This window comes from Leuciscus leuciscus (assembly GCF_965113295.1).
Source record: "Leuciscus leuciscus genome assembly, chromosome: 4".
Lineage (NCBI taxonomy): Eukaryota > Metazoa > Chordata > Actinopteri > Cypriniformes > Leuciscidae > Leuciscus > Leuciscus leuciscus.
Window position 1 is genome coordinate 18,929,958 of NC_138728.1, and position 13,683 is coordinate 18,943,640.

At 38.3% G+C, this 13,683-nt stretch overlaps 1 protein-coding gene across 1 annotated transcript; it reads right to left on the reverse strand.

Annotated features, from left to right (window-relative positions):
* Positions 1-349: 349 nt before the first annotated feature.
* On the reverse strand, positions 350-12,957 carry LOC309496490 (thyrotropin-releasing hormone-degrading ectoenzyme-like; the record flags this gene model as incomplete). The annotated part of the gene is made up of 4 exons (XM_082166473.1): positions 11,877-12,957; positions 8,379-8,652; positions 521-647; positions 350-369 (listed from the first exon to the last, which is right to left on the reverse strand). The coding sequence occupies exons 1-4, from the start codon at positions 12,563-12,565 to the stop codon at positions 350-352; spliced, it is 1,110 nt and encodes a 369-aa protein (XP_082022599.1). The 5' UTR covers positions 12,566-12,957.
* Positions 12,958-13,683: the final 726 nt, after the last annotated feature.

Genomic DNA, 13,683 nt, shown 5'->3' on the forward strand with positions numbered 1-13,683 from the left:
GAGCGTTTAAGAGAGGAACATGATTAATATTACATGTGCACTGAAATACACAGCCTACATGAAACACACACATTTAGAGAGGAAGAGAGCAGGCGGGGGAAGAGAGTGACAGACAGACGCCTAGAGAGATTGATGGCTGTATTCAAATGAAGTCAGAGAACTGACAGGAACCCAATGGAGCGAGACACAGTCTGATGTGAGCCAGTCCACCACAACCACACTCACACTTAAAACTACACACACTTTAACACCACACGCATGGTGTGTGTGTGCTTTAATTCCCAACACCAAACACAACCACAAACAGCCTAGAATGCTTTTGGGATCAATAAATGCAAGAACTGAGTTGCTATTGAGACTCCTTCACCTCTTCACACGAACACAAAAAAGGAAGTCACACAGAACCGACTGGCAATACAAATGAAGCAATGAAAAATCCCTCGCTTTCCCATGAGAAGAACATGTATTGCCGTTTCACTGAAGCCAGACAAAACTTAAGACATTTCACAGCAGGTCTTACCTAATTTTGGGAGGGAATATTTGACTTTGAAGTAATCCTGGTAAAACTGCAGGAGTCTCTTGGTGATGTGCAGAGCGTAGTCTCCCGATCCGCTCTGGATGGCATCAGGCCTGGCGTACAGCCGAATCTACATCAACACAACATGGGAAGAGAGGGAGAACAAAAGTCAAATTGTGTCAGGTGCTGAATGTTCTCTTGTACGGCTCTGGGTTTAGTCCTAACCAATTCCCTCAAGGATAACTTGAAAGAGTAATCCTTGGTGAAAATATCTGCCAAATGCTTCATCTGGCTTGTAAATTTTGCATTTGTCTTTCAAGTGCACTTTTTGCCACCCCTCAAAAGTGTGTGAGGCATTAAAAAGTATGACTGTCACCTAATCCACATGTAAAAAACAACTTTTATTTTCTGTAGATAGCAGGCAGATGAGCTCATATTCAGTATTTTTAATTAAAAGATTTCCAACAAAGAATTAATCTACCCATAATACCCTGAAGAGAGATACAACAATTAGAGAACTTTTGCATATTGAAGAACAGTCCACACATATAATGCATTGAGAATGACATAGTAAGCTGACAAAATTAACTTTTAATATATCTTTTTTTTTTTTATAATGAATATTTTGTACCGTATTTTTTTTCTAATTTGATTTAGTAATTTGCAGTGCTTCATAGGATGAGTAGTTCATTTACTAAAAGAAGTAGTCTTGTTATTAAATTACTTGCCTTTAACTCGCCTTTAAATTAGTTGTTTACATTTTCATAAACCATCATGTTATAGACTAGCTAATGAAAAACTCCTCTATGTATTTAAAAATGTAAACATCTTTGCTTATTTACATCAATTTTAAAGCTGTAGTTTATTAAAATAGCATTTTAGACATTTATCTGTGGAAACAAATTAGATTTCCAGGAAAAAGCAAAGACAAAGCATTTGCATTATTGCAAGATCCTTTATTCTGTATTTACGATTATATGTGTGTGAGAGGGAAGAGAAGTGTGAAAGAAAATGTGTGAGGTGTGGCTCTGTGGGAAATGTATTCTCACAGTAAAAATGATCTTGGTCTCTTTTAGCCGAAGGCTGATGCACAGCTTTCTGAACGGGCATCCATCCAGTCAGAATGAATGTCCTCCTACACTAACAGAGTTACCGTGCAAAACAAGCCTTTGTTTCAGAGCCTGGCAGCAATGCACATTGAATTATGTGTTGTTTACATCACATGTTGCTACCGTATCGATCAGCTCTATGTCTGATATAAAGATGAATGGACGGCTGTGGAAATGATTCAAAGCTCAATCAAATCTATGTGATTTTAGATCAACCTGTAATTAGACAAAGTACTCAAGTTGACAATCAAGAGAAGCTTCATTAATTAGCCATTTTGAAGATTGGTCAATCTGACTGCTTCATTTGTTTGGTTTGTTTGGTTTTGTTGAAGGCAGCTTGACAGAGACTTAAATGGGGTTAATTGAACTTTAATAGAGAGAGTCTCTCAATGAGCGGCTGCTCAACATTGATCCTAAGCTCTTCCCGATGAAAAGATGACGTTAACACACTCAGAAGATGACATGGAGCACTTGACCTGATATTAATAACCTGTTGAGTTGTTATTCTATACTTGTCTATATGTGAGAGATACTTCAGGAACTTCACAAATTCATTCCTATAAAAGTCCAAACTGTGCCATAAAAACTGTACAATGAGTGAAATGTATCTTCTAATTTTATATAATATGATTCCCTGTTAGAAAGTCTATCTAGTCACAGCTTGTGTTGTTTAGACCAGTTTTGACTGGTTTAACAGCCTGACAGCACGAAACCAGAATAAATCAAGATGGACATTCATGCTGCTATAAGCTGGTATTTTAACTTAAACCCACATAAATGTTTGAAGGCATTTGTATGCTACTGCTAAAACCATAATTTTGTCCACTAAATGCAGTACACATGCTTTTCTGATCAGGCTGAGTAATTTCATGAATATGAATATTTAGTATAGTGGTGTTGAATATTGATTAGATATTACAAGAACATTTGTCATTTTAATGATAAAATAAATAAAAACTGACTGACACTAAACCAGTGGATTTAAAAATGGCTGCTACCGTGTAATGAATGAAATGTGCTGCTTTTAGACAATTAAATAACCAGTTTATTTTATATTAGCATTTTAACTAATATAAGACACCAGGTAAAAAAATATGTCCCTGAGGGTCAAATTCTGTAAAAAAGTATTAAAACAAAAGTCACATTCACCAGAACAGATGCCTTTATAAAACTACAGCGCTATAAGGATTGATTGATTGATTGATTGATTGATTGATTGATTGATTGATTGAGCTGTATTATTATGGTAGATAGTCCGATTTTAGTTCTCGAGACAGATTCAATCTTATGCATCATTACTCCTGTAAACATTCACATCTGCACTGTAAAAAATTCCTGGAAATTTAACAGCAAAATGCTGTTTTCATAATAACTGTAAGTTACTGTTTTTTTGCAATGCATTATGGGAGAACTTGGTCGCTTCAAATTGCGTGTTGACCAGCAGTCAACAGTATGACACTGTTATTTAACAGTTTAATACCATATTTTCCCATGTACATGTGAGTATAGGAAGACATTTTAGTTTATCTGCATGAGGTCATTTTGCAGCTCTGCCTATTATTATTTTATTTGTAAACTAACTATTACTTTTAAATGTAAAAATTTTAACATCCAGTGATGTTTTTGTGATGTAAATCGGATGAAGCGACTTTGGTTTAATACGCAAGATACCACAGGAATGTGACCCCATCAGACTGTCATCACATCACATTAAAACGGGTAAGAAAATTTGTGAAATGTTTTTTTTCTTCTTCTTGTGTGGTTAAAATTTTAACGTGAGATTCATTTCATCCATGAGATTTCATCAATGTGAGATTCATTCATCCATTATCTGCTGTTGTTATTTGCAACTACGTCTTTGATTCGATCTGTAAGTTACCAAGTACGTCTAAATATTAACATACAGTATAAAGATCCAGTGAAGTGTAATTAGATGACAGGATAGCGTGTTTTAATCATGGAAAAGTAACCGAGTAAAATATGATAGCATGCTTGTGAGCTTGTTAGCATACACTTAGACTGCATTTGGTTGTATTTGCTACCGTCATGCACAGTTTATGCATATGCAACGGACACATGTCCCAATCTTTATCGAAGCCAAAGATACGTGAGGTATGATAAAAATCCATAATTCTTGTGTGATTACTGTGAATGTGCGTGTTAAAACCGCTGCAGAAATAGCAGCATAACAGATGGACGGACGGAATGTCGATAATTTTCAGAATTTTCTTTTTTATTGAGACTTTTTTTATTTTTATGTATCTCTTCTTTACATTATGTTTTCCTTGTCATTGTAGTTCAACTCCTGAAGGCTAACTTTGTAGAGAAGCAAGGACTCTGTAAGTTTGCATATTGTTTGTTCTATGAACACCATGAATAATTGTTCACCTAAAAATGGTAGTTCTCTCATCATTTACCTAACCTTATGTTGTCTCTTTCTCTTGGAGGAAAAATTAAGATATTGTTGTGGAGCCCAAACAATGGAAACGAATGGGGACCAAACCTTCAAGCTCCAAAAGGAACATAAAGGTACAGTGCCATTAAAGGGATGGTTCACCCCAAAATGAAAATTAGCCCATGATTTACTCACCCTGAAGCCATCCTAGGTGTATATGACATTCTTCTTTCAGACGAACACAATCAGGGTTATATTAAAAGCTTTATAATGGGAGTGAATGGGCACCATTTTTGAGCAACACTTGATTGATTGATTGATTGATTGATTGATTAATTGAGCTGTATTATTATGTATGACGTAGATGTAGGAGTAGCGTAAGCTTAGACGCCTCTCGCGGTTCAAACAAACAGGCCTGAGCAACCACGTTCGTCATTACATTGTGCGTTAAGTTCAAGTGTTACTCTTTCGCCGCAAAACGATGCGTACGAGTGTCCGGCGGTGGCGGAAACTAGTTATTTTAGTCGATAAAGTTTTAAATATGGATATTTTTCTTACACCAGCGCATCGCTTCGCTTCAGAAGGTCTTTATTAAACCCTCAGAGATGTTTGGGGCACTTTTATGATGGATAGATGCAAAAAAAAAAAAAATGGTGCCCATTCACTGGAAGAACCAGGACATTTTTTAATATAACTCCGATTGTATTCATCTGAAAGAAGAATGTCATATACACCTAGGATGGCTTCAGGGTGAGTAAATCATGGGATAATAAAAAAAATCTTTTAAAACTATCCATTTAATCTAAGTCACCTGTCGTTTCATCTAATATCAAAGATATAAGACCAAAGCATCAAAAACTAGACTCCAATTGCTAGATGTACGGTGAAACAAATTGAATCACTTCAGAAAACTGGTCAAACCATGTGCCCCGTATGAATTACCTTTATCCTTCATTTACTATGACTATTGGTGTTCCCCATTATTGATCCCCATTCTCTTCTTTTGCATTGTAGGGAAAAACAGACATTTCATTTCCATTAAAATATCATCTGTTGCATCATTGGAGTTTAAAAGGGTGAGTAAATGAGAAAATTATCATTTTTACATAAACCATTCATATTCTGAATATGCTAGGCCTATTTATAGAATATAAGCAACAAGTAGCACATTAAGTTTTTAAGTTTTTATTTGCAGTTACTGTCAGTCATCTTAAATAGTTTTCTTTACTAATAGATGTCAGCCACACCTGCTGACCTTGAGAAAATGCTTGCGCTTGTGTCTCGTTTGATCCTTCTTGGTAAGCATGTCATATTAGACATGTCTGCATTTTGTTTCACTAAAACAAAGCTCACACATAACTTTTGTTTATCAGGAGAAGATCAACATTTATGTGCCTTATGCTAGAATCTACTGACTATAAATGTACTCTGTATGACCTCTGCAGTTAATTCCAAGTCTTCAGTGAATTATCCAGTAGTTTTTGGTTAGACATTTTTAGATAATCAAAATTATACACTGCAAATCATTTTAATTGAAAATGTTCTCCTCTTATTTTTCAGATACTTTTTAGTCCAGTCATTTTAAGCCAAAATGGGGGTCAACCTAGGACAAATTGCAACAGAAGCAAACTCAACTGATTTTTCGGGTCTTTTTCCGAAACTTTCCCCTTATGGGATTCTTCTGGGCTCTTTTTTCCTTACTCAGGACATACTGAGGATACAAAATCAGTTGAGTTTGCTTCTGTTGCAATTTGTCCTTCCTTTTTTCATAAAATGACTGGACTATTATTGGAATAAATCTGGAAAAGAGGACCAAAGCTGCATGGAGAAAAGAGGTGTGTAAAATAAAACTGGATAAACTGTGCAGAAAAAGACTTTAACCATCAGTCCAAAGTATCAAATGCTAATATATATTTTATAAACTATTTGTTTTGATATAAAAAAAATGGGCTAGTGTTCACTGAAGTCTGACTTGAGAGTACTGAATATTTGTATTTTATGAACAGGTAAGGTATGTATGTATGTATGCCTGTTTTAAGGCATATTGTAAAAGTCTATCTAGTGTTGTGTTGTTCTCTTTTGTAATCCACATAACAGAAAATGCAGGGTATAATATGTATTTAAAATTGAGATAGGGTTGTGAGTAGTAATACAACTACTATGATGAGCGTACAGTGATGGCAAAGGCTCTAACTGTAATGGTGCGTTCAAGCCATGTCGGAAAGATCGTATTTACGAGTTGAACGCACATGACCTCCACCACAATGCCGTTAATACGAGTGGAAAGCTTGGGATTTTCTTTAAGCCCTGATGTTTATGAGTTGGGGGCGTGTCAGGGAGAAACATGGCGGAATACCACAATACTTAAAGGTGTGCTAGCTGTTTGGGAGAGATGAGTCGCTCAGCTCCAGATGTTGTAACTGTATAACTGCATCAATAACTGTATAGACTATAGACATACATTTATGGTTGAATACAGTAAAAATTCACCACCACCATCTAGAGCCTTAAAACCCATAATACATAATGCCCAACCAATTGCTGCCGGTGTGCCGTGATTTTTACACGTGTGTGTGGTAGATCAGTGTTTCCCCATAAACCCAGAGTAATAACTCTCCTCTCCAACGTTCCTCTCCCACGATCTTTCCTCTCGCTCCGCACAGCCGAATCTGTGTGATGAATGGAGCGAGGGGGCGACCCTGCCGCTTTAATGTGATTGATGGGGACGCTAGCGAGCGGCTAACCGCTACAAGCCACAGTGTGGGTATAAACGCCCCAGATAGAAGCACACACTGCAGTCAGAGATGATTTGATATAAAGGAGAGCGCGGTCATGCTGAAGGAGATCGATTAATTACACTAATATGAGGAGGAGGCCGGCCAAGGGCAACAGCAGGAGCCACTGAGGAAGCCGTCAGGAAGTGTCTAATATGACTGAACGTGATATCAGTAACGCAGCTCATTAACTGAGTCTCTCTAATGGCAGACAGACGAAGCTGCTTAGAATCTGAGGATTCAGTAAAAAAAAAAAAACAAAAAAAAAAAAAACATTTAAGTGCATGTGATGAAAGTGATACAACAAACAACGTTCCTGTATTTTATATAAAACCTGGAATTTTTATCATGAACACAATCCTGGACATGAGCATAAGTGGACACCAGTTGCACACATGACTGTAACCCTTTTAATAAACACGTATATGACTTTGTGGACACTGGACTAATGTTAGAGGAGACAAACATTTCCATTATCCACTGTGTAACCATTATATATTGATTATAGAAACGTACTGTAAAATACGCATCGACTGTGAACAAGATAATATGTCTATTTTTAAACTTGCTTTCTTGGCAGCTTCCTTCTGGGAGAATCCCGAGTGAGATGAAACCTCACAATGTCACAGATTTGGAAAACTCTGCATAAATAGCAGAGCATTAAATACATAATAACGCTGTACACATGAGACTCGAATAACAATTAATATTAATCGACTTTGACGTTAGTCTGTTGCTAAGCTAATGATTCAATACGCTAATGAACTTAAAGATACATAGCAGTAGCACACATGAATATTGGGTAAAGTAGTCCATTTTTAATTAGATTAAACTATGTTATTAATAATTTTCAGCATTTAATTAAATATATTCAGTTATTCACCATTTGGGGTAGGTATTTATAATGTTTTTGAAAGAATTATCTTATGCTCAACAAGTCTGCATTTATTTGATCAAAACAATTATATTTTCAATCAATATTGTGAATTGTTTTCTATTTAAATTTTAAAATGTAATTTATTCCTGTGATGCAAAACTGAATTTACTCCAGGCTTCAGTGTCACATGATCCTTCAGAAATCATTCAAATGATTTTGTGCTCAATAAACATTTCTTATTATTATCAATGTTGAAAACTGTTCTGCTTCTTAATGTTTGGAAGCTGTGATACATTGTTTTTATTCCAAGATTTCTTGATGAATAGAAAGTTCAAAAACAACAGATTTGAAATATAAATCATTTGTAACATTATAAATGTCTTTACTGTCACTCTTGATCAGCTTTTGATCAATCAAGTGTATATTCTGCAAATATCCATTGATTTCTCTCGGCTTATTTGCCATTTTGGATTGACTTTATTACTGAGCTCAGTGCAATGCATTCTGGGATTGCCTTCACTTTGAAGCATACATGAGGTGCTGCCTTAGAATTTGGCAAATGAAGCAGAAAACCTTCTGAACAGCCTTCATGTCAGAAGCACATCTGTGATGCTTTAAATGCTGCTCTCTAGGTTTTAGAAAAAATAATAAAATCTCAGTATACTGTTTGTAACTTTAAGTTTAAGGGTCTGAAAACGCGACTCACCACGACTCCGTTGTCTGTAACTGCTTCTCTATAGGTGAAGTTGCACACGGCCCAGGCCAGGTAGTACGTGGACATGCGGGGCGTCCTGGAGAAATGGTTGGTCACCCATCCGTCCTCCTCAGATGTTGAAGACTCCACTGGCATGTTGGACAGAGACTGATACGAGCTCTCGTGTTTCAGACTCACTCTGAATGTGGCTTTATAGATGGGCTCGTCGAAACACGGGAAGGCCTTTCTAGCGTGAGTCGGTGAGAACTGCGTCACCGCAAGAAACCTGCAGAATAAGAACATGAGAGAGGTAAGAGGAAAGAAAACTCTGCTGAAATATATGCTATTCAACTAGTCCAGGAGTCAACAGTGGAAAGTCATAATTGGTTGTCACATGACTTTCCTGAATGTAAATGATCTCTGTCTGCCATCCCTGTTCACATCGCTGTGCATTTATATCACACTAATGAGCTTTCTGGAGTGAAGACTGTTAGAGCTTTTTAACCACAGCAACTAAATCACATCAAATGTCAGCATAATATAAGAGATACTACACAGAAATAATGATATATCTGACATCTGCATGTCACAGCTGTAAACATTAAACACATCTGTGATGGCAAAATGTCAACGAATTGACAGCGTGAATCTATTTAGATAGCAAGAAAATAATAAAAAGCTGTCAACTTGTTCTTACTAATATACATACAGACACATTTAGGACATAAGAATCAGAACTGAGTCTGAGTATCAAAGTAAAGAAGTTAGAGAGCTGGAAAAGCGGTTCTTATTAAGAAGAAAGAGTGAGCTGCATTCCAGAAAGCTGCATTAACGGATATTAAAGCTTGTATCAAACCTCACAGGGAGGAATTTTCCTTCACCACCCACAGCATGACCATCAGACGGGGGAGGAGGGGTGTTCTGCTCGCTCCTGCATTTCTGTCACAACTTTTTACTCTCATTAGCAGCCATTCATGCAGGAGCAATCTATAATGAGTCTATAATGTCCCATCTGTTTACCTCCTCTTCATTTCATTCACACTTTATAGATGCTAGTACCATATAAACATCTTTACACTATTTAAAGATCAGGACCAGACAGGAGGTGATGAGAAATCAGACAACTAACAGACACACAGGAGGAGATTCTACAGGGATGGTAGAGTGAAATTCCCTGCAGTGAAACACATGGAAGTGTTTGAGTTTGTTGGAGATGTTTTATACATGCGCATTATGACATCACTGACGTGCAATGCGAGGTTGAAGTCAAATGTGTGAAGAGGAAGAAGGAAAAACTGTTGAATCTCTGAAGAGACCAGAGGATCAGTTCAGATCAGAACAACACTCCTGCGCTCATGTCTAACTACATCAACACAAGTATTTCCTCAATCCAGCGAGATCCCGCTGTTCAGTGTTCATGAATATACGAGCAGCCAGCAGGCGCTGATTACACTAAACTGAAGGATCTTCACAGCCTGTGGAGCTGAACAACATCAACATATACTGAATTTATCTCAAAGGTGCTCTTCAATGGATATTACGATATCAAGACCTCACAATAAAGTTTAAGTAAAAGAAAGAATCGCCCTGAGCCTTTAACATGCTGTGTTTACAGCTGAAAGGAAGCAGAAGGTTCAGCCGTTATTGAAAAGACAAGGAGGAAACTGGTGGACAGACAGAAGGGTTATGAAGTGTGTCTATGAAAGCGAACCCTTCAGGGTAAAACAAGGCTTAAACATGTCTCAAATACAGGAAAACCTGCGGGCAAAGATTCAGACATGAGCCATTTTTCCCTCAGAGGACAAAGAGTCAGAAGCCGGAAAACAAGAGCAAGAAGTTGATATTTTGTGAAATCACTGTGAATATGAGACTGTAAACGGCTGTAAATCTACAGTCAACACACATATATGAGTTTCTGATAATCAACTGTGCATCTTAAACAGTTAAAAAAGGGTCTTAAACATAAAAATGGGTTGTCGTTTAAACAGGAGCACATAATGAACTCTTGAATTGTCTAATCTGTTTATATTATATTGATGGATTATCTGTTTATATATTGATTATATCAATATACTGTTTATAAATTAATGCATAATGATAGTAACTGCATAAATAGTTTATTTTTTAAGGTTATTTTTGATGTAAATCTAACTGTGTGGGTTTATGAACGTTTATTGTGCTGGAAAACTCCCCATGATTATATGCGAGTCTCAGTGTGTGACAGTAAATGAGACATTGAGTCCAGTGTCAGTCACAGCTGTGACTTCAGTACCCAGAGGTTTAACTAGTGTTCAGATCTGTGTGACCTCTGACCTCCCTGAACACTGAGGAACAGTTACTGTCTGAGACCGAGATGTAAAAATTACATACACATTATAATGTTTGATTAAGCGGTACAGGTGACCTGCCTAACCTTAACTATAACCTGGATTTAAAGCTGTAAATGTTATGAATGAAGAACCAGAGATTATATCTTGTTTCTTTAATAATATTTGGACAGCAGCAGCATCTTGGCAGTTGTGTTTGTAAAACGTATCACCTCCATGATGCACTTGACACTTTACTGACAATCATCTGCACATCACAGATGTTGTATACAGAACAACTAAAAATAAAGCCAACCTCACAAAACTTAGCATGGTTGCCACCTAGCCTGATTTTCAACAAAAATACAATAGTTTGGCAATGCTATTAGTCTCCATTTATATAAGAACATCTCATGTTCATTTATTATGGTTTTGAAGTAGTGAACATTACTACTGAAACTATGATAGTTTAATGTAATCCATAGTAAATACTATTTATAGGAGAATAAATTACAGGATATTATTAGGAGACTAAACAGGGCTTTGTATTGCGTCTACTTATGTTTATGTATCATCATAACACAATTTGTATACATCAGTACCACTGACACATGAATCTCCCACTCGGTATATAATAATGATTATTCATAACACAGGTAATACAGTTACTGCGGTAAAGCTGTAGTAAACTGGGGACTGTAACATTACAGCTTCTGAAGATTGATATCCTATTTATTATAGTTTTACAGTAACATCAGTAGTAGCCTAATGGTATTTTGGTTACCATGGTACATTTCTGTAAGAGCAAATAATTAGCCAAACAAAAAACTTAAAAGTATAGCGGAGGATCTTTCCAAATTTTAGATAAGACCCGCCCTCTCCACTTTTTGAAAAGTTTGATTGATTCACCAGAATGATTGACAATTAGGAGGACCAATAGTTTAGACTACCCACCAGGAAGTAAAACATCCTCCGCTATACCTTTAATTTTGCATATATCTTAACACACCATCAGTAGCTCCCATGGTCAGGGCCATCGCTAGTGACGATGGTAGTGGCCCCCGGCTTTAGGGGGGCACCTGATTTCAGCCGGGGTCCCGGATACCCCAGCTACGGCCCTACCCATGGCAACAGCAGGACATTACATCAACACCTGATCATCATATGAAATACTTTTTTGAGACGGACACTGAACCTCTTTTACCTTCTTTCTCCATTCAGCGTGTACGTGCTGCGGAAGAAGCCCAAGAGCTCGTGCTCGATGTTCGCGTGAAAGGTGATGTTGATCTTGTATGTTCTGAGGGGCTTCATCTCTCTGTGCAGCGCGATCACAAACACCTGCTTGGGCTGATAGTGGAAGCGGCGCTGGATCCTCATGACGCCCGCTTTCTTACTGTCCGAAAACACCAGCACTTTCTCCACCTCCAGCCGGTCCGTGTGCAGCACGATCAACTTCGTGGAGTTGACGCATTCAAACTCGATGTTCACCTCGCCGGAGAAGCTGAAGTTCTCCATGTTCACGGACAGTCGGAGGTCGTAGTGTCGCGGGCGCAGGGTGGCCGGTAAGCGCAGATTTCTCCAGGGCTGCTGGCCGTCCTCTGTGTCTCTGTGACTGATGTTCCCGTCCCGGGACTGTTTCCACTTACTGTTGCTGGAGCCGTTCGCGGCCAGAGCCCCGCTGCTCTCCGCGGCGCATCTCTCGAAGCTGACGCTCAGCGTGATGGCGATGGCCGTGACGATGATGAGGGTCAGGATGGAGATGGCGAACCCCAACACCAGCCTCTTGTGAACAGTGATGTGCTGTTCGGTCGTCCGGGGCCGGACCACCACGCTGTCGGCCCACTGATCGGACAGAGCCCGTCCGTTCCTCATGCTTGCGTCCTCGATCCCCATTATATGACGAACCTGATGTGTTTTATATTCATCATCAGCCTCCGTTCATGCGGTGCAACTTCAGATTTAAAGGCGCGAAATGAGGAGAATATCCCGCGAAACACGCAGAACGCAGAATAACTGCGGATCGATGATCTCGAGACTAGATTTCTCTGAATCAGAAGTTCGTCCGGTCAGATGCTGGAGCTCATCGAGTCCTTTCGCACATCCATTTCTCCTCTGACTTCAGTCTGATGTGGATGAAGGTCCAGCACCTGCTTCCTGATCAGTGTTGTGAAACTCTCTTCTCTCTGTTCATTTCTCCTGCCTCCATCATCATCGTCGTCCCTGTTTCTCTCCTCTCTGATGCATCATCCTCTCTTTCAGCCAGTGGGCTGTGCTCTCTCTCTCTCTCTCTCTCTCTCTCTCTCTCTCTCTCTCTCTCTCTCTCTCTCTCTCTCTCTCTCTCTACATCTAATGTTCAGTGAAACCGTGTAAACTGTTTTAATTAAACAGTGAAATATTCAGACAGGCTGATGTTACCGGTACTCTCTCCTCTTTCACACATTTACAATTTCTGAGTTGCATGAATATTAAACAGTATGATGTAACTTAAAGATTAAATTAAAATATGAGACACGCATTTGAGACATATAGGCTACATGTCAAACTTTTATAGCAGCGCTACATGACAGTATTTTAAACAGTGTTTATTACTCATTGCACATATACATTAGAGCATAGAGTCTGTTGTGTACTTTCACAACAACAGCGTGAAATGGATGTGTGATTATTCATTCAATAAACTGTATTGAGGTTGTGTGGGGCAGTCAAATGAGAGCCTATATTCCTTTTCAGTACAATATGTAATCAGTAGTTTTGTGCAGTAGTATGTTATTTCAGTGTCGGTGTAGCTGGGCAATATTTAAGTTTTAGAAAACAAATAATAAAGCATATATTCACAATGGGCGCTGCAACTGTAAACTGAAAGCTGCTGTCCATGGTGCTGAACCAAGCAGGAACCGTGTGCAATTTCAGCACCACTAGCGCCACTGAACGGAATGGGGAAAAAAAGAGTTGCGTTTCAAACAAGTTTTCCAGAACAACTCTGGCAATACATCTGACAATACATCTGTCAT